Source organism: Hydra viridissima, unplaced genomic scaffold, assembly GCF_058129835.1.
Source record: "Hydra viridissima isolate aposymbiotic clone 2 unplaced genomic scaffold, HvirCarnegie_v1 scaffold_7, whole genome shotgun sequence".
Lineage (NCBI taxonomy): Eukaryota > Metazoa > Cnidaria > Hydrozoa > Anthoathecata > Hydridae > Hydra > Hydra viridissima.
This window is the reverse complement of record NW_028324306.1, coordinates 4779174-4800881: the sequence shown is the minus strand read 5'-3', so window position 1 is coordinate 4800881 and position 21708 is coordinate 4779174. Positions and strand designations below refer to the sequence as shown.

General features: G+C 29.6%; 1 protein-coding gene, 1 long non-coding RNA gene and 3 pseudogenes across 6 annotated transcripts; 2 read left to right on the top strand and 3 right to left on the bottom strand.

The window, feature by feature from the left end:
- Positions 1-1284: 1284 nt before the first annotated feature.
- On the bottom strand, positions 1285-13597 carry LOC149885744 (uncharacterized; annotated as a pseudogene).
- Positions 6522-10178, top strand: LOC149885746 (uncharacterized). Of its 3 annotated transcripts, XM_090092054.1 has the most exons (6): positions 6522-8658; positions 8742-8798; positions 9102-9210; positions 9522-9626; positions 9739-9822; positions 10095-10178. In XM_090092054.1, the coding sequence occupies exon 1, from the start codon at positions 6631-6633 to the stop codon at positions 7648-7650; it is 1020 nt and encodes a 339-aa protein (XP_089948180.1). In that variant the 5' UTR covers positions 6522-6630; the 3' UTR covers positions 7651-8658; positions 8742-8798; positions 9102-9210; positions 9522-9626; positions 9739-9822; positions 10095-10178. The 3 variants fall into 3 exon arrangements, with proteins under 3 accessions (XP_089948180.1, XP_089948179.1, XP_089948178.1); XM_090092053.1 differs by having other exon boundaries at positions 6522-8798; XM_090092052.1 differs by having other exon boundaries at positions 6522-8798; positions 9522-9822.
- On the top strand, positions 9829-12536 carry LOC149885745 (uncharacterized; annotated as a pseudogene). Its single transcript, XR_016453871.1, has 7 exons — positions 9829-10178; positions 10405-10575; positions 10972-11076; positions 11258-11436; positions 11815-11974; positions 12155-12261; positions 12392-12536. The product of XR_016453871.1 is annotated as an uncharacterized LOC149885745 (transcript).
- A 3816-nt stretch (positions 13598-17413) lies between the features above and the next one.
- On the bottom strand, positions 17414-19297 carry LOC149885743 (uncharacterized; annotated as a pseudogene). The gene is made up of 2 exons (XR_016454605.1): positions 19215-19297; positions 17414-19067 (listed from the first exon to the last, which is right to left on the bottom strand). The product of XR_016454605.1 is annotated as an uncharacterized LOC149885743 (transcript).
- Positions 19298-20980: 1683 nt separating this feature from the next.
- On the bottom strand, positions 20981-21708 carry LOC149885742 (uncharacterized). Its single transcript, XR_016454500.1, has 3 exons — positions 21677-21708; positions 21265-21359; positions 20981-21168 (listed from the first exon to the last, which is right to left on the bottom strand). It is a non-coding gene; the product is annotated as an uncharacterized LOC149885742 (long non-coding RNA).

Here is a 21708-nt window from a genome sequence, read left to right as displayed (position 1 = left end):
GCAATTTTGGCTGAAGATTTACTGTCCGCCCCAGCATCACAGGCGTTTGTAAAAAGGATATTTTCACTTTGTGGAATTTTAACTGTTGGTCGCCACAATCGAATGAAAAAATCATTAGAGATGAGAATTTTACGAAACTGAACAAAAACTTGTAATTTAAATTCAACCAGATATTTTCTTTCAATTTCTTATTATAACTCAATTGAATCATTGAATGACTATTTTATGACTATTTTTATCCTTTTTTAGATGTTACTAAGGTGGTTACTATGGTTACTAAGTTAAAAAATTGTTGAAATATTTTTCTTGAAATTTATGTATTACATTATTTCTTGAAATAATGATAGGGGAGACCGGGGCTAGTTTTCAGCAGGGGTAAGTTGACGAATTGCGTTTATCTGCAGAGTCTTTTATCAAAAAGTATCAGAAATCTCAGGGAACTTTCCTAATTGACCATTTCATCTTGGGTCCTACGACTAAAACTAATATAAATATTCCAGTCACAATTGATTTACTATTATCAGTCAGGCTGTTTTAGTAGTTGTCGTTTTTCAGGATCTTTAGGCAGTTTATTGAAAAGCTTTTAGGGTTTATTGGCAAAATTTTCACAGGGGAAGCTGGAAAACAAAAAATATCTTTATAAAATTAATTTTTTTTAAATTTTTATTTCTAACAATATTGAAAAAATTTATTTTTACAAAAAAAATACTTTTGAATTTTTTTACAAAAAAATTTTTTTAGGGGATTTTGTTACCAGGAACCAAGGTGGGGTGTTGTTTTGTTACCAGGAACAAAGGTGGGGTGTTGTTTTGGCTTCATATTCAAACTACTAACTGCTACTAGCTCATAGAAATAATAAATAATTTTTATACATTTTTACTCACTAATACGTTAATAATCTTTTTTATAGTTTGCGCCAACTTACCCCGGGGTGGGGCAAGTTTTTCTTTTTTTAAGGCCCAGGAAGGAGCCATAAGATTTTTTTTTTAAATGAATGTAACTAGTACAAGTTACCCAAATTCGTAGACTTCAAGACTACACTTTAATTTTTTCAAAAAAAGTATGTCGTTAGGACTACTAATTGCTGTAAAACTTGATAGAAGTAAAATATGAACTGATTTAGTAACTGAAATAAGAACTAAAATGATTAAAATCATAAAAACTGAACTGAAATTAATTTCATCAGAACTGATTTAAAAGAAGTAAAGTTAAAATTAGAAATTAAATCAATGCTACAAGAACGAAGTAAAAATGGAAATTGAAATTATATTTAGAACTTAAATATCACTGTTTAGTCATATCGTACTCAACACCATCATCATCCTCATTCTCATTTGGTTTCCAATAAGAAACTATATATATGGCACTTTTCTTTTTTTAATGTTAAGAAGTCTGCCATAGTATATATCTTGGCTGTTAGTGTCAGCATCATGCCACATGTGGCATATATTTCTTCCAACTGCAGTACCATTGAGAATGTCTTTAATATCTGCAGCCGCATTACATTCTAAATCAGGAAACAGTTGCTTTATCTGCTGAGGCATGCAAGATTTTAATACTTATTCTACTTTTCTTCTTTCTTTGTCCTCCTTAATTTTAATCATTTTAGCCATGCCTTTAATTAATTCCACCTTCATTTCTTCATGGCATTGTATGTTTGCTAACCGCTTTTTTCGGGCTGAGGAGATGGACCAAGCTATCAATTTATTTTGTACATCAGTTTTTTAGAAAGGAAATCAGTTGTCCTATTTTTGCATGTGCGAATTTTTGATGACAAGAAACAAAGAGTGGCATTACAAGCTTTCTGCTTTGCAGCGCTAAACATACCTACAAGTTCTTCAGAGTCAATGTTATGAGGTCGTGCCAATAGCGTTTGGGACTTCAATTGATCAGTTAAGGTCATGTTGATTTGTCCCTCATACTGACAGTAATAAGACTAATGATAGCATTTAGGCAGCTGGTTAATGCGCATCTCATTTCTTCAGTCCTTGGGCAAAAGTCAATAATTGAATTAAAAACTGAATCAATGAGATCACCACCAAAAAAGTCTGTTTTTCTGTGAATAAGGGAAAGGGCCATTGTGCTGCTTTCAACAAGTGCATTGTGAACATCTTTGACAACTTGAATGCCAGACAAGTAGTCAAGTCCATGACCTGACGCATTGTAGAACTTTTTCATCCAAGGACTAGTCAGTAGCTTTCCAATTAATGCTAGGGCACACATCTCACGGATGCCTTGAATTAAATATAATATGTCATAAAGTATATGATAAGGTCATTATTACATCATAAAATCTTCCCTTTTTCAGATGTGGAAGTCTTGGAACAAACAATTTCTTAGTCCTCCACATAAAAAACTACTCCAGAAAACAGAAAACTTTGAAGTTTGTGGAAGTGATGGATCAAAACTCCACATATATGAAAAAGGATGTGCAGTCTATTTTCTCTATTGCTTGGTATTAATCCTCTGGGCAGGTCATGGTTGTCCAAAAAGATAACAAAGCCTTTTGGATCACCTTATAAAAAAAAATTATTAGCAAGTGTGCAATGCAAAGAACTTGTTTGTAAATTTGAAACAAGTATACTAATCAACAAACTTTTTATGTTCAGAATTCAAAACCATAATTTTATCAGCAAAACAGTGTTAAAGTAATAATATGAAAAATAGTTTATTTACCTTTACCTTTATTTATTTATTTACTTTTACTGTCCTTGTAACGGAGTTTATTGAGCTGAACAACAATGTTAGCTGCAAAGCAATCTCTACCAAAAAGCTTGCCTTTTGAAGTTTCCAAGGCATTAAGTGTTGACTTGCAAGCAGTGGTGATTGTGTCTAAGGGGTGAAGGTGACAGTTCAGTTCATTTAATGATTTCTGCCAAAAAGTGTTTAACTTTGTTATTGTTGCATGGTTCACTACAACTCTGTCACTCATTGTGTTAGCTATTTTGCCAATAGTAGTCCTTCATACATCAGTATATTGTTTCTGGTAAATGTCACTATACATCTTAGCAAGATTATCCACAGACTTTGCAATATGGGTCATATAGTCATAAGCTGTACATCCAGCAAGTTGATCAATGGCTGCAACCATACATAAAGATTTAGTTGTTAAGTGCACAATATTTACATGAACCCCCTCCTGGGTTGTAGCATCAAAACCAAGTGTCAAATTTTTTGTTGAGAATGCTATCTCAGCAGTCTGGAGTTCTGAAATAACACCTAGATCACACATCATCTGCTCCACAGTTGTGCGATGTGGAATGCCACTAAATATATATCCAGTGTGTTCTCCAACTTTATGAAAAAGTTGTGGCACACATTGAGTAGGAACTTGACATGCCAACATGTCATAGATTACTGCCCTATTATTAGATGAGAAGACATTCTTATACTTGGTGTTTTGTACTTTTTGCTCCATTTGGTCTATCTTCTCCTGTAACTTAAGCATGTCATTCTGAAGGGCATAAATTTCCACATTCTTTTCAGTAATTTGTTGGCGTAGGATGGTTTCTTCATTAGACAGTTTTGTTTGGGCAAATTCTAGCTGTTTTCTTAAACGAAAATTTGCAACTTAAAGCTTTTTTAACTGTAAGTTTAAATGTTGGAGTTTTAATTTATACCTCAAACTTTTAATTGTCTTGTCTTTGTAAGCAATAGTCTCATTAAGATGTTTAAATCTTGACCTTACCTTAGCCTTTTCCTTTAACACTTTTACATCCTCTCTATACTTTTGCGTTTTGGTAGCAATATCACTAGCCAAAATACTTAACCATCGTTTCAGGACTTTTTTCTAGGAGATAACTGGTCAACTCTTAACTTGGATGATGATGATCTTGAATCAGATGAAGATAAAACACATATATGTTTAGGAGATGAGTTAACTGACAAAGATGAAATAGTGTTACTTGAATTTGGGGTTGACTGTAATGACTGTGTAACAAAATGTTTAGAATCTCCTAAAAAATTGCACGCCCAGTTTTTTGATTCTTTACAAGAAATTTAATAAGCCTTCTACAAATCTTGAAGCCATAAAGCTTATTAACCACCCAGCTAACACAAAACGTTCGAGCACGTTCAACGAACGTTGTGAACGTTCGAGCACGTTGTATGAACGTTCCGTAAAAGTTCTCTTAAATTTTGTAATTATGAAACTCGATATTAGGTTGCGCGAGTTCTTCATTCCCGATTGCTCCCTATTTAAACATTCCAAAAAATTTACATAAGTCACGCGAAAGAAGTATTCTGTAAGGTTTTTTGCAAACAAGGTAAAAATCTATTTTAAGATATTTTGAATACATATTACATAACAAATTTTTTTCTAGAAATTTGAAACAAATTATTTCTTAACATTTATCAATAATACCTATAATTAAACCTATGATGCTAATTGTTGTCCACTATAATAGTACTTATAATACCTATTTAATTATATTTATACACTAGGATTATTCGTACATAATGTTTGGCTCTAGGCTTTAGTCAAACGTTTGGGTAAAGTCTTTAGGCAAACATTATGTACAAATAATCCTATTATTCGCTATTACTTGCTTATTAAACAAAGTTTAGCAGTATGAAATCATACTGCTAAGTTTTGTAGTATGATATCATACAATTTTATAGTATGATATCATTTAGCAGTATAATATCATACTGCTAAATTACATAAAATTTGACAAATTTTATGTAATACATGTAATTTGCCAAATTTTAGCAATATCATATTGCTAAATTTTGTTTATTAAGCAAGTAATATGCATAAACAAATAATTTGTTTGTATGCATACAGAATAAGCATTATTACTTGTAATTGAGTATAATACATATAAATATAATTATAAATACTTATCATATATGATTCATAGGCTCAATTATGAGTATTATTTCTTATTCTAAGTTCAATTATGATTATTATTTCTTAAAGAAACTGGCGCTACTGCAGTTTCTCCCCCCCCCCCCTTTTTTTTTATTTTTGATTATGATAGAGAATTTTATGCTGATTCAGAAAAATATTAAAACATGGACCTGAAAATCAACGGAAAGTGCTCTATTTCGAAGTCAAAGTTGAAAAAAATCCCACTAAAAACCCTAATATTCGCCATTTTTTTTCAAAACGCTTTCATTTTTAACGAAAGTTAATTACCGTTACATTGCGCAATAAAAAGACCTGGTTTCCATCAGCCTTCGCATTACTATTTTAAAGTGTTATAACGAAAGTGTAATAAACGAAATGAAATTAATGGAAGATTTCTAATAAAAGTTGAACGTAGAGTGTGGGAATGTATACAAACTGATGAATAATTATTATTGTATTGTACGCTGGTTTTTTTTATTAAAAAAAACGGTTTAAAGATGACATTTTCTAAATTTTACATGTGATAAAACAACTATGAACTAAGTTTCAAAAATTCTTCTTTTAGGAAACAAAACTGTTGAATTCTTTTTTAAAATTCATTACAAAAGTACATTACTTGCAATATAGTATATTCTCTAATAAATCAAAAAACGGCTATTTTCATTGCCACGAAAATTGCGCGAGATAAACATACTTTAACGACTTTTTTTAACGTAAAAACCATGCTATAAATGTATTGCTTTTGTCAGCTAAAAAATCATTAACTTAATATTCTCAAAATGGCGAATATTAGGGTCTTTAGTGGGATTTTTTTCAACTTTGACTTCGAAATAGAGCACTTTCCGTTGATTTTCAGGTCCATGTTTTTATATTTTTCTGAATCAGCATAAAATTCTCTATCATAATCAAAAAAAAAAAAGGGGGGGGGGGGGGAGAAACTGCAGTAGCGCCAAGAAACTAAATCATATAGATAAAAGTTCTCCCTAAATCAGTTGATGCGTGTACTACTCCTTGAGATTTCTCCCTAAATCAGTCTATTTATGTACACTCCGCTTTGTAAATAAGTAGTTAAATAAATAAAAAAACAAACATGAATGAATAATATTAAAAAAATTAAAATCCATAATAAAAACAGTATAAAACAGTAAAAAAAACGCAAATGAAAACATTCTGAATTAATAAAAAAATGATCATTCTGATCTATAATGTTGAGTTTTGTGGTTCCCTTTAAAAAACAACAAAATTTAATTTAATTTAATTTATATATAGTTCTCTATAAGTCATCTCTGTAAATCTTACCGCATCCTTTTTGTTAAAAAAGTGTTTTTTAGCAAAAAGGATGCGGTAAGTTTTACAGAGATGACTTATAGAGATCTATATATATATATATATATATATATATATATATATATATATATATATATATATATATATATATATATATATATATATATATATATATATATATATATATATATATATATATATATATATATATATATATATATAATATATATATATACATATATATATATATATATATATATATATACATACATATATATATATATATATATATATATATGTATATATATATATATATATATATATATATATATATATATATATATATATGTATACATATATATATATATATATAAATTTTTGTGATTATCTTTTACTACATCAATTCTTCTTTAAATGAAACCACTAGTTATGTTGTATTCATATTTATTATATGATCATACTCATAAATAGTTGCAATAAGGCAAAACAATATGCATCGTCAGATATACAGACGAAAGTGGATGGCAGCTAAGAGGTCTCTTCAGCAACAATCACAACAGCAAAACAACAGTCAAAGCAGCAGCAACACTGAGATATATTGTTTTGAAAAAAAAATTTCATGTTTTAGCAATTATGGTGTGGCTACTGCATGTTCTAGTAATATTTGTGTAGATGTGGAGAAACAATTGCTTTTAAGTGAGTACAACTCAGAAAAAGAGTTTTCCGTTCAATCTGATTCTGATTCTGATTCAACTGATAAAAACAGTATGCCACTCAGTGACAGTATAAAGGAATGGATGCAACTGTTCCCTGATGTAAAACACAATGCTGGTGATGATTTGTTGAAACGTCTAAAAATTAATGGGCACCCTGAATTGCCAGCTACAGTAAGAACTTTGTTGCAAACATGCAGAACTGTGGAGATTGATTGCAAATCTGGTATGGAATATGTTTATCTAGGAATTAAAAAAAAATTGTTAAAAATACTATGTCATCTTGAAGAAGAGGACAAGTTAAACAATTTATTTGACTTGGAAATCGCTCTGAACATAGATGGGCTTCCGCTTTTTACGAGCACAAAAGCATGCATGTGGCCAATTTTATGTCCTATTCTTAATGTTAATTCTGTTCCCATTGTTTTTCCCATAGCGTTGACTTACGGTAAAACAAAACCTGACAATCTCCAGTTTTTACATGAAGCTGTGGAAGAACTAAGGTGTTTGCTTGAAAATGGATTGGAGTATAATGCAAAAATTATAAACATAATATTAAAGTTTATTGTTTGTGATACACCTGCTAAAAGTTTCATAAAGTGTGTAAAACTTTATTCTGGTTACAATGGATGTGACAAGTGTAACCAAAGAGGTTTTTACTGTGAAAGACGAATGACTTATCCAGAAATTGTTGGACTGCAACTGAGAGAATTCCTCTTTCCGTCAAAAATCAGATGCAAATCATCACCTTACTGGTTTGGTTTCACCATTTTGTGTTTTATCTATAGATATGGTTGAGGATTTTCCAATTGACTATATGCATCAGTCTTGTCTTGGTGTAATGCGAAAATTGTTGGTAACCTGGATTAGAGATACTGACAAAAAAGGAGTAAAAATTTCTGCAGCTCATAAGAATGACATTAGTGCAAAATTGCTTGAATTAAAAAAATGTGTTCCTAAAGACTTTGTAAGGAAGCCGCGTTCTCTTGATGAAATTGATTTTTGGAAAGCAACCGAGTACAGGCAATTTTTATTGTATACTGGTAAAGTTGTTCTGAAAAGCATCTTGCGAAAAGACCTATTTCAACATTTTTTAATTTTAAGTGTAGCTTTATCTATATTAGTCAGTACTAGGTTGGTTAGACAATATGAAACTTATGCACATCAATTAATTTTATATTTTGTTGATCAAGCTAAAGATCTTTTTGGACCTCAGTTTCTTGTATATAATGTGACAGTCTAGTACACCTAGTTGCAGTTGCTAAATGATATGGTAATGTAGATATGTGCAGTGGTTTTTGTTTTGAAAACTATCTTCAGGTTTTAAAAAAAAGGGTAAGATCAGGTAGAGCTCTGCTTAGCCAGGTTGTTAAGCGTCTTAGTGAAATGGATGTTATCATCCCACAGAATAAATTGCACACTAAAAAAATTTGCATGAGTCGCCCCAACAATTCCTATATGTTGCATGATGGAAGATACTGTAAAGTTCTTTGCAAAGAAGGGGAAAATATAAATTTTGACTTACAACAATATCGTTGTAGAATATTTCAAAGAACAAAGTCGTTGTTTGATATGCCTTGTGACTCCAGACTTATTGGAGTTCATGTTGCAAATTTTGACTATTCTTTTATTGAAGTTGTTTTATCAGCAGCCATAAAAAGCAAGGTTTTTATGATTCAAAAAGAAAATAAGAAAAAAATTATACTTATGACTTTGCTACACGACATGTAAAACTGAATATGTAAAAGATATGTTTGAAAAAAAAGTTGTTCTCATGTGACTGAATCAATTCGCTTATGTTTTAATGTTTGTTTTTTAATTATTTAGTTAACTATCAACTTACAAATTTAGTTATTATTAAGAAACAATAACTTATTTTTCTTGTTTAGAAAATGAGTAGCGGTCCCTTCGTTGTTGTTGAGTTTATTGATGAGCAATCAGTAGAGGTAATTCCGAAAAGTTAAATAGTTTACGAGAATGAGGTATATTGTTACTACAATTAGTTAATAAGGCAGTGTAGTTATCTGTTTTGTAATATTTAAAAGTCTCAATATCTCTAACCCCGCTTTGAGATCGAAACTTTTGGTAACTCAAATTGTTTTTACTTATTGGAAAAGGGTCATGTTATAGAATAACTCAAACTTTTTTCTTGGTCCCTTTGAGGTTCTAGATAATAGGTTCGAGATAATTCACTGTGTTTCAAAATGTTATTAAATGCATGTTGAAATGGTTTTCTGTTTGTTTATTAGCAACTATTTGGTTATTGGCCTAGAAAGGATCCAGTGAGCAGAGTGAAAAAGAGTGAACTTCCTGATCCAAAATGGCCTTTATACAAAATTAGGACTTTTGGGGCAGCAGGTAAAGACTTTAAATAAGTTGTTGGTTAAATGTTTTTTATTTTGTTATATGATATAAATGGAATTTCAAAATGAATATGGTAATGGTGCATTTTTACAGCATCAACATTGTGTTTATATAAAAAACTGTGAAAAATCCACTGTTTATATATACAATAACAATATAATATTTTATTTTACAACATTGTTTATAAATATCCAATCGATTCAATATATGTTTAATACAATAATGTTACATCATTATTTTAAATATATTAAAGTATAATAATCAGGTCTTAGAGGGATAGTATATTTAAATTTATATATTACCAGTGGAAAGTTATAGCAAGGCATCAGATTTAGCTAAGAGAGCTTTAGTAATGTCAAATGTGGAAGACACTGATACAAACAAAGACACTTCTTCTGATATTGAAGATGGTATGTATTTGATTAAATTATTTATTGTAAAACGATTTTACTTACACTAGCATTTACAATTCCATGCAGTTGTAACTCAAATTTTATTACTTTCTTATTGCTACTTTTACAGAAACCTCTTTAAGTGATCCCAGTCCTCCAAACAAAAAAATCAAACTTTTATCAGCACCAATATATAATATAAAACAAAACAAAGGCAAGAGTTAGTTTCTGTTTTAATAGTAAAGTATTTAATATTTAACATGTGTTGACATTATCATGACATATAGCACTATACGTCTCTATGACTTATATGGCATATAGCACTATCTGTCTATATGACTTATATGACATATAGGGCTATCTTTTTCACTATTATGACATATGTCTATGTATCTGGAGTGCTATTGATTAAATTATGTATTTTAGCACGAATTTAATTAACTAAAATTCCATTCTTTTGTAACTCAAGTTTTATTACTTTTATAGAAACTTCTTTTGATGACCATGATCTTCCAAGCACAAAAATTGTTCTTCCATCTGCACCAAAATATTGTGCAAAACAGAACAGTGGCAAGAGTTTAATTCGATATTATTATTAATGATAATGCAATACTTTAATTCATAATTCAACTGTTTATTGCAAATGCCAGTTTCTAGCACTGTGCTATTTGTAATCTATACTATTAAACCTGATTTAAGCCTGGAGATTTTTTATTTTATTTTTAAGTTTCACATCTATGTTTCCACATATGGGGTTTGGATGATAATATTAATTAAGAAACTGTTTATTTCAAAGGAAAAAATACATCCCTACATTCAAAGGAACAAATAGCTGTTTCGTCTCAAGTGTTGCATCAAGTGCGAAACACAGCTGTTTCTGTGTCAGCTGCTGCAAACCTTATTTACCAACCTTCTACATCTGTAAGTCAAAATCTTGCAACAACTAACAGGATGCATAGTGAAAATGGTTGGTAGAAAATAAAATAATTTAATTTATTTTTGTAACAAAATTTTAACAAAAGTATTTATGGTTTTTACAAATTGAACGAAATTTGATGGTCTTTTTTTACTTATCATTCGGCTTACAAGTTTTGAAGCCCAAATCTGCTTGACTCTAAAATGTTGAAATTCAATTCCATAAAGTATGTATGGACTTGTTGACAGAATAAGAAACTACAGTAAATAAAACTATATTTAAAATGAAATTTATTTCTGTTAATTTTTTAAATAAAGGTTTATCTTTCTGAAAAAGAGTGCAAACGTCCTTTACGGACAACCATTTGAGTTTTATCGGATAAGAAAAATTTCCATGAGGCAAATATTTTTTTGTTAAAAAAACAAAAAAATATTGTTTATATTAAAGCCAGTATCAGAAGACCATGTATTGGTGGAGCAATGGTCAATTGTTTGACAGACAGCAACACTTTTGCTCGTGGTAGAGCAGGTGACAATACTGCAGGAACAAATGGTGGGTTGTTTTCAATTTATATAAGTTTTTTGTCTTTTTAGTATAAGCATGTAGTGTTTTTGATTTTATTTAATTGTTAATGATGAAGATTTCGTTTAAAAAAAAACCATACTTTGACTAATGTTTGTAGATTATACTTTGTTCTATAACTTTAACGATACTACAGATTTGTCCTATTTAGCTATGAAACTAGACATCATTATTGAAAATCAAGAGGAGATTAAGGCAATGCTTTGAGGTCTTGTAGCTGTAAGCAGGGATGATATTTCTGACGATGTGTTACCCCAGAAAATCAAAAATGAACAGGAATTGCGACAGCTTGAGATAAAGTTAAAGGACTCTGGTTATCGCAAAAAACTGGTAATTACTGTTAATTTGTTTTAATTAAGACTACTTGTGTTAAATTTACATTATTTATGCATTATTCTAGTTGACAGCAGACCAAAAGTGCTATAAAGTGTAGTATTGTGGAATATTTGTAAATGTATATTATTGTCCATTGACTCTCTATCACCATACTTTGTCAATGAAATTCATACAGTTTTAGTAGCCAGTACCACATAACTTGACAAACTATATACTGAGAATTATGTTATGAAAGTATATTTAAGCCTACAAATAGCAATTTGAAATTTTACTATAGACGTATATAGCAATTCAGGTATAATTTTATTATAACAATTTAAATTACCTTATTTGCTACTTTACACAAATATTGATTTAATGATTGCTTTTTAGATTAATTATTTTGGAAGTCTTGGTGGCCGGAATTGTAAAGATGCAGTTTGGCGCATTATGCGCACAACAGCAGTAAACGAAGTTTGGTCATTGTTTAGTTTCAATGGCAGGAAAGGAAAACTATCATTTGAAAGCTGTTTACTATGCCAAGTAGTGATTAGTAAGTTTTATCCAAAGATTTTTATAAGGCAAGTTACTTTAAAATGCGATGATTGAAATGCTTAGTTGTCATAAAAACAATCATGAACCATAAACGTTTTTAGGTTTTTAGTTATGCAGTTAACCTTTTGAGTACTTTTCTTAACTATTTTAAATATATCATTTTAAACTAATCATTTAGAAGCTTGTAAAAAGATCATCAAAGATGCTAACGAGCAAAAGATAGAGGAAGAGATTAGGGAGGTTTTAAAGCATGCTCCTAATCGACCAGGAGGAGTTAACTATGAGGTACATGAATTTAATTGCTTTTTTTTTCTGTGTTTAAAGTTCATTCATAGCAAATTTTTACTATTAATGCTGATCTTAGTGTGTTTCATTCAGTCTTTATGATAGAAAGTGTTTATTTAATTTTTTTTAGGCAAAAATTGCAGCAAATACTCCGAGCAAGGATGTGTTGTTACGACATGAAAGTTCCGATTCTAACGATACGGATTAATGTTAAAATGACTATGTCATTCTTTGTACGTTTTTGGTTGTGGAATTAAATAAAATAAATTTTATGTTATTGATTTTTTTTTTTATAATTAGATTTAATTTAAATTGATGTAATTGTTGTTAGTGCCCTATAGGGTACTAATTAGTACCATATAGGGCACTAACAAGTTAACAAGTGATCATGAATAAAAAAATTTTATTGCGAGAGACAATATTTTTGTTAATTGTAAACAGCTCATCCAGTTATGACTTTATTTAAATGAATAAAAATTGTAATAAATCATGGTAAAATCAGCTCAAATAAGCTTTTCTTTCATAGTAATTCAGTTAAAAAACATGGTAAATTTGTACTGGTTAAATAAATAAGGATTCTGTTGATTCTAAACGTTAGTTTAATGTTAAGAATAAACATTGTATTGTTTATTCCTAAAACTAAACTAGCAAATGTATAGGTTTAAACCAGAAGTCCGTTTAAACCTATACATTTTTACGTTTAATTAAAATGAATTGTAAAAAAAAGAAAAACATGGGTAAACGTTCAGTGTTCGTTATATGATGTTTAAGGTGAACGTTCAAGAGCTGTCAAAATAACGTTCGTATAACGTTTGCACTGAATGTTATGTCAACGTTCGCTGTTTGGTATTTGAACGTTCGTATTGAACGTTCAAGAACTGTAATTCGGAGTTCACAGAAGTTAGTTCACCTAACGTTCGCGGCGAACGTCACGCAAACCTAAACGAACGTTGTGGGAACGTTTTTTGAACGTTAATTGTTAGCTGGGCAGTTCAATAGTTGCTTTTTGTGATTCATCATTGCTAATGAATATAAACAGTAAATGTCCATTTCTACAGTCTATGTCTATTTGTGAAGGCAAGGTGAGAATGTTTAGAGAATGTTTACTTTAAGAGAATGTTTACTTTAATTTCATTTTTTTTCAAAAACAGAAATCACTTACTTATTTCTGTTTTAGACAAAAACACATGAATTTCTTGGTAAGATGAAAAAAGTGCACATATTATTATTTGATAATAATTATGAGCAACTTTATCATAACATAAGTATTATTTGCATGCTAAACTTTTTTTTTTTTAAAAAAAGACCATATGATGCACACCATCCGATACCTCATTCTCTCATAATCATCATAAAAAAATTATCATAATAAATTATCAATAAACTAAAACATAAAACTAAACTATTAAATGAGCATATTATTATTAAATAATGCAGTATTATTTAACAGCATTAAATAATAACAATAAAATATACTTTATTATGGTAGTTATAATAATTATGATAATATAATGCAAAGAGATTATTATGAGCAAATCAGAGGTGCATCCTATAGATACTTTTTTCAAGTTATTAAGCTTTTATGATGATATTCGTTCTTGTTTTTAGAAATACATACTTAATATTTCTTTCCAACTTCTGAAATCAATAGTTTTTTATGAACTTTAAGATGCTTTTAGTTATAATACGTTTAGACAAAATGCGATTTAGGTATTGAAAATAAGAAAAATTATAACTAGGACGTTCGCGAAAAAAAAACAAAACACAAATTCAAGAGAAAAAAAAAGCGAGGCAAATAAGTTCGACATTTCCGACAAGAAATACTCTCTGATGTGAGCCTTAAAGTGGGAAGCATATTCTGAGAGTGGGGTGAAAAGAACACTGAAAATCTCTTATTCGACCTTTAGACTATATCATAGCAACTTTAATTTAATAAGGAAAATTTGTTTCACTTTACTCTATCCATTCTAGTAAACCATACATAGTCTTTTTGTAAAAGCCTAGTATTAGACGTAAAACACAGTTAAATTTTTAATAAGCAAAGTTCATAGCTCAAATAAAACTTTTTCAGATTTGTGAACTATTCTTGATTAATTTTTTTGTCATTTATAACCATAAGCTTCATTAAATGCATAATTATAATGGGTTTACTGAGGGAGGTTTTTTGAAACAGCTTTGACGGGTAGAAGTCGGGATATCTGTATCATGAATTTAGAAAATTGACGGTTACACGCATTGTTTTAGGCTAATTGGCGGCACCTTTGATCTATAAAAATGTGTTGAACGTCCGTCTATTAATACGTCCTTGATTATACCGACGCGTCGGTAGCGGTCAGAATGGTTGCGTCGCGACGCAACCATTCTGACCGCTAAAAAACGGTTTTTTAGCGGTCAGAATGAATAAATAAATAAATAATGGTTTTTTTAGCGGTCAGAATGGTTGAGTCGCGACGCAACCATTCTGACCGCTAAAAAACGCGTGTAAAGTTTAACAAATTCCTTTCGAGATTCCAATTAGAGAAATATCCATACTTACAATACGAACTTCACCACTTAAACAATAAAAGAAAAATTTCAGTATTACTCTTTTCTATGTTCAGTTCTATGTCAAGGCTGGTGTCATGTTGACTGTGCAGGTGTTAATCAAAAACAGGCACAATATATCTGAAACTTTTGCCAAAATTAATGTTTTTATGTATTTTATTTTACAATATTTAGTGTGGTACAAAACAGATATAGTATATATTGTTTTACATTATTTAGTATAACTATCTTTAATACCTACCTTCCTCCTCTATTCTAAGCTTAGCCAACCTATTGGTAAACGTACAATTTAAATAAAAATTGTACCATATGTGGTGATACCTGTTTTCAGCATTTTCCAGAAGAAAAAAAAATTCAAGTTGCAAAGATTTTATTAAATAAAAAACTTCATTTTATTATATTATGGGCAGTTAGGTGTTATGTTATATCAGAATATTTCCAATTGCTGATTTTATAAAAACCATTCCTTTTAATCATGTTCTTTAAATCCCTTAAATCTAAATTCATAAAATATTTGCAAAGCTGCAAAGTAATTGAAATCAAGAAAGTGGTACAATATTGGATTACAACGGTACAGTTAAGGATCTAGTTTCCTTAATTTTACTCTTAGCGCTATTTTTTTAGTTTGATTCTTCGAGACTTAACGCTATTTAAATTTTGAGTTTTTTTTACATCTTTACAACAAACAATCCCTAAATTATGAAATCTAATTGAAAATCCATGTTTCTACTCAGTAGATTATCTACATTTTTTAATTTTTTATTTGGGGGTACGATATTGGCAACCTTACCCTAATCATCGTAGTTAGTCATAGCATTAGTTTTTTTAAAAAGATAATTTTATGTCATTAGTATTTAAACATCTGGAAAGTCTAATTTCCAACCACTTCCTGGAGTAAATTACTCCAATCAATCAAGGCGCGCGCCCTGAATGACGTATAACGCCGTCTAGCTCTTTCTTATAAATGACATTCAACTAAGAGACGAAAAAGTCAGTAAACATGGCTGCAATCACTGTAATATTTTTTCTGGAATCATAAAGAAGTATGAGCTAATGATTCCACTAGTCCATAAAGCACGCCAAACTGACCTTTGTATTTTACAGCCTCTCAATACCCAATAAACATTGAACGTCCTTACACGTCCAACAGAAGTCAAAGGACGTCTAATGTTTGCTGTGTAATGGCTTGAGGGTTTCCTTCGTTTAGCCAAAAATGAGCTTTAATAAAAAGTGGTAAAAGTAAGGATCACCAGCAATCTCGTTTTCGGCTCAATTCATCCAACGTACGAACCACACGGTTTTAATTCTTGCCCGAAGCTAAATCTTACAAGCTTGTAAAGCAAGATCATTCCGCAAAATCTTCCATAAGACGCTGCTGCGAATGATGTGTAAGATCATTTTGTTGCATATAATGAAAAGTTAATGGTTTTAAGTATAGGCAGATTAGTGGTTGTTAGTATGGACAGATATGGCTATTCGTCAGCCGAGAACCAAGAGGCCGTATCTCCACTTTTTGTGATTCGGAGTAATTCGATTTTCAAATTTTAGGGCACAAATAGTGGCAGTTGATCATTTTGTAAAATATCTATTTTTTCAAATCTAATAGTAAATTAAGTCTTTTTTTTATAAGAATAAAAATTTGTTTGAAAGGGTGGTTTTAATCTAATAACGCTGCAAACTGAACCTAGTTATGGACATGCAGCCTGCTGGTTTGCATTTCTTTAAACTTTAATAAACGATTAAAAAGCGGTTTATATGATTACTCTCGGGTGATTAATAAAGGAGGTTACCACTTAAAGTTTTTATTCTTGTCAGGACTGATATATATTTCTATAACAAACGTTCCTAGTTGTTAGCCCTTCATGATAAATTATATTTTAAATATTTTAATACAGTTTCGAAAAGCATAAAACCAAAAAAGATTGCAAAATATAATTTTTTGTTCGCGAGGGTCAGTTATGTTGATGCAAATACAATAAAAATAATAAATAATACAAAACTAGTTTCAGGGTTTCAGAATTAAAAAAACATATATACTTAATTATGTTGGTTACAATTTTTAAGCTGGTTGCAATAGTAAATAAAAATTAAAGACTGATCCAAACATTCTGTTTTCCTTGAAAATGAAATACAACAAATTAAGTCTGCAAACTAAAATTTATAAAATAGTTTTTTTAATTTGATCAAAAGTTCATAAAAAGAGTTTAAAAAAAAAAAAATGCAGAACCAAGGTGTCAATAGAGCTGAAAATTGCTGCAAACAAAAATTGATAATAGTTAACATTAACACAGGTGAATGTTTGTAATACCGATGACATATTCTTTGTCTTGAAGTGGCATGAACTTTAACATTGATATTAGATCTTTTACTTTTTCTATTGAGACTTCTTTTTTTTTTTAAGCACCTTCGGTTGCACAAACTTTATATGGTTTGCCATTTTTTTATTATTTGAATTTTGGTGTCTAGTGTTATAGTTGAAAGTATTTTCCAACTTCCATTCAGAACTAAACTCAGTTTTGTGTTCAACACTCTATGGCTTATCAGCTGAGTATTTAAGTAACTTTAGCATATGGAACATTTTTAAGCAATGAATAATTCTTAAAAACCATTTAAAAGTCCATCATCTGCTCTTCTTTAATTTGAATCAACTTGATTGGATTCTTTCCAAACAAGTTGATTCAAATTAAAGAAGAGAAGATGATGGACTTTTAAACGGTTTTTAAGAATTATTCAATTATTCAATTGTTCAAAGGTATGTATTTTAGGATTCTGACAAGGCCAATTGGACTGTAAACTTCAGCTACCATATTTCTTTCAATAATACTATGTAAACTTTCTATCTCCTGAATAACACTATGTCCTGGCTCACAAAATTTCTGAATGATTTTTTTTAATTTGCGGATGATTTTGCATTGAAATTTTTAAAGCAATTGTCATAAAACTATTTCTATTCTGCGATACACAAGAGATGCTCTATAAACAAATTTCAGTTACGTGAGATTCTTCTGCAACTATTTGATTGAGTATAACAAGAAGAGCACTAGTTATATCATTTCCTGTTCAACCACTTGTAAGTTCTGAACAGACTGCACTATAATTTTTTTTTGATATTGAGCATTGTGCAGTCAAATGAAAAACAGTCAACTTTCTTTTTTAATAAAAGTTGGAAATGTTTGCTGTTGGTAGGCTGAAAACATTTTCCATATCGAAGCAAATAACACACTTGCTTTTATCAAGCCTATCATAATTACATTCTTCATTAGTTTCAGCTTTGTTTTTTATGTGAATTTCATATTCTATTTTTTCATGAGTTTGGTGAAGGATTTATTTTCATACTTTCACATTTGTCACATCTATCTTTTTTTAGTCTATGAACTTCAATGTTAAACTCTGTGTTAAATATTGATCTATACATACCTTTTTTTGCAGGAATAACATTGTCAGAAACACATTTTTCACAATATTTCTCTTACAAGATAATCATATTCAGATTTTCTTGAAAGTACTCTTTGTTTTTACTTTTGCAACAAAAGTGACTGTCGATTCTGGGAATGCTTTAAATATGTTTACGTACAGAATCTTTAATGCAATTTGGGACAGTTCGACTAGGTACTTTACCTCTTTTATCCTGTTGAGGTGTTCCTGTTGTTTTGTTTTTTGTTAAATGGTAATTTTAAATTCTTTTTTCATCAATATCTGGAGTACATAGAAAAAAGTCTTTGCAAACACGTATAAATTCATCAGAAACAATAAAGTAATATGAATAACTATGTTTTTTTAATTCTGAATTTTCAGCAAACCAAGACCTTTTTTTGTTCTCTACAATTGTAGTTTGGGAGTAAAAAAGACGCTTTTCTTGATCATTTAAAATCCAGTGTTGTTTGTGCAAAGTTTCTTGATCAGCAATGCTTATTTTTAATTTACATTTAAAACAACATTGAGTGTGGTGTCTCTTACAGTCTTTTATAAATTTGGCTCGTTGTATTTTGCCATTTAAGGCTGTGTATTGCTAACCACTTTGTCTAAATTTTTTTCTTATTTCTTTTTTCCAGGAGGTAGGATCTCTTTTTCGTTTGTGTGTAAGATTTTTTCCAATTCTCCTGTGTTTTCTGCTACTTTCCCTGGCATCTCTGTTCGAATCAGTTTGATTACGGAAATCATTATTTTTATCAACATGTTATGATTGAATAACAATGACAGATTCAAAGTAGTTGAATTGAAGATTATGTCGTAATTGAATGTAATCTTGTTCCTTTAAGTTTCTAAATTAATAAATACTATATATACAATAGTAATAACAATATTAACAATTATAGTATATTAAATATATCGAACTATATAGTAAGCATTGACTAGTCTAAACAATACGTGATTTCATAATTTTGAGAACTTTATGTTTATATTTGTACCTTTGAGAGACTTCTTCAGTAGTTTCATGGCACGCCATTTTATTGATAACAAATCGAGTTTTAGCGGTTATTTAACAGCGTAAACAAAGTCTTGGCTAATCTGATTGGTCAAAGGACATACTCCCAGTTGATAATAACAGTTATCTCTTTTTTGGTCATACGGCCTTCTGGTTCTTTTAATATAACCCTGTTTTATAATTTTTGTGACTAGAATCACTCAAAACATAGATTTCATCATAGAGGACATTTTTTAGTAATAAACAGAAAAAAGTCAAAACTGGATATACGGCCTCTTGGTTCTAGGCTGGCGTATTGGCAATTTAAAAGTATACTTGTACATACTAACAGAACCTTTTTCATCTATGAAATTTTCTTTTTTTTATTATTCTTATTTTTAAAGCTTATGCTGTTACAGTCTTCAAAGTATTCAGTTCAAAGTTCATTTTACATTATTAATTAGTAAGATTTTTTAAAAAGCAGACCTGTAACTCAATTTTATCTTAGTGATTTGGAATAGTGATTAACAAAAAATAATCTCTTTATTAAAAAAATTATAATAAACAAAGTAACAAAGGTAGAAGCAGCAGAGGTTCGAGCCCTTAGTTTCCATGCTCTTTAGCAACTAAGAAAAGGTTATCAAAAAGAAATTTAATTACGTTGGGAATATTAAAGTTTTAAAAGCTTCTTTTAAAACGTTTTTATGCTCTCATTAAGAATAATAAAAGTTTAGCGGACGCGTTTCAAAAGTCTTCGCATCATATCAATGCTTTTAATGTGAAATTTTATCTTAAAAAAAAAAATTAACTACGCCAGCACTAATCTAATACAAATATAATTTATATTTGAGCGTTTTCATTTACGTAAACAAGCTGCTGGAAAAAAAAAGATTGCTTATTTAGTAGTTAAACAACCAATTTTTATAAAAGCAGTCAAAAAATTACTGTTAGATTGTAGATCGTTTTTCCATCAAGCAAGATATTTTAACAAAGATTAAAATAAAATATGACAATTTTTATGATGGTCTTGAATATCCGTTCTGCACAAACAAACTTTTCACTTTTCTCGCACTGACAGCAATCAGCGTTTAAACTTATTGTTCAGAACACATTAAGTTGTAACTTAATGGATTTTGTTTGCTACTCGAAAATTAAGCATAAAATATCTGAATTACCTGGTTACATAAAAAAGCTGCATTTTATAAAACTAACATTTTTATAAAGTTATATAAATTTATGTAAATTGATTATAAAACTCATATTTAAATCACTTGATTCTTCAGTGACGTTTATGAAATATATTTATCGCAAATTTTGAGAAATTAATTTTTTTCCAAAAATAAAAATATTTGTAGGCTTCCAATATAACTATATGCTTTCAGTAGCAAAAGTAGCTTTCAGGAACCCAAATGATATGAGAAAAAAAAAAATCCTCATTTGTCGTCAATTATTGAGTAAAGATTCTGAACAAAAGAACTACCCAGTAAGCACATGAGGGTTTTTTTTCACGTAAAAAAAAAACGTGAAGAACGGCACCCAGCGGGCACACGACGTTGAAACAACGTTAAAATAACGTTGATCGACGTTGATCAACGTTATTTCAACGTTGTTTCAACGTCATGTGCCCACTGGGCAATATCAAAACAACGTTTTATAAAAAACGTTTAAAAAACGCTCTTTAAAAAACGTTTTAAAAAATGTTCTACAAAACCCAACTTTTTTTTTTTTTTTTTTTTTGAAAGAAACTGTCGGTTAAAGCAATAATAATGATAAAAGTAAACAATTTATTTTCTTAAAAATTAAAGTTTACAAATCTTAAATACGTTAACATCGTAAAGATAATTTCTGGTTGCTTCAAGGCACATTTACATGAGTATAAGGTGCCCGCTTTAACGCATTTGCAATTATTGCATCGACACCCGACTCTGTATATGATTCGTGAGCTGTCGATGCATAAGCTAAAAGAAATATAAATATATCTATTGGTTGAAATTAGTCCTACGTGTAAAAATAGGACATAAGGTATAAAAGAGCATTAAGTTTTAAAAATATACTTTTTATTAACTTATAGAGGTTGGTTTTTCGAAAAGATCTCTTGCCTTTTCCACCTGCCATATTAAATTGAGCCATGAGTGAACTTGTCATGAAACTAAAATTGTTAAATACTGCATTTGAAAATGTTTTAATTTATCTTATATAAATAATACCTAAATGTATATTTAAGTTTATCTTTATAGATTTCTATCTATTGGTTGAAATTAGTTCTACGCATAAAAATAGGACATAAGGTATAAATGTCTAAATGTCTATATAATTACATAAAGTTATAACAAGTACGTACATAAAAAAAAAACCCCGCATGTAATTAAAAAAACGTATAAAAACGTTTAAATAACGTTTAAAATTCACTATCAAAAAAAAATTTTATGAAAAAACGTTTTTAAAACGTTTGCATTGGTTCTTTACCAATATTGGTTCTTTAAACGTCCGACCGTAAA

Coding starts and splice junctions, on each gene's coding strand:
- LOC149885746 (XM_090092054.1), top strand. CDS start 6,631: ATGCATCGTCAGATATACAGACGAAAGTGGATGGCAGCTAAGAGGTCT.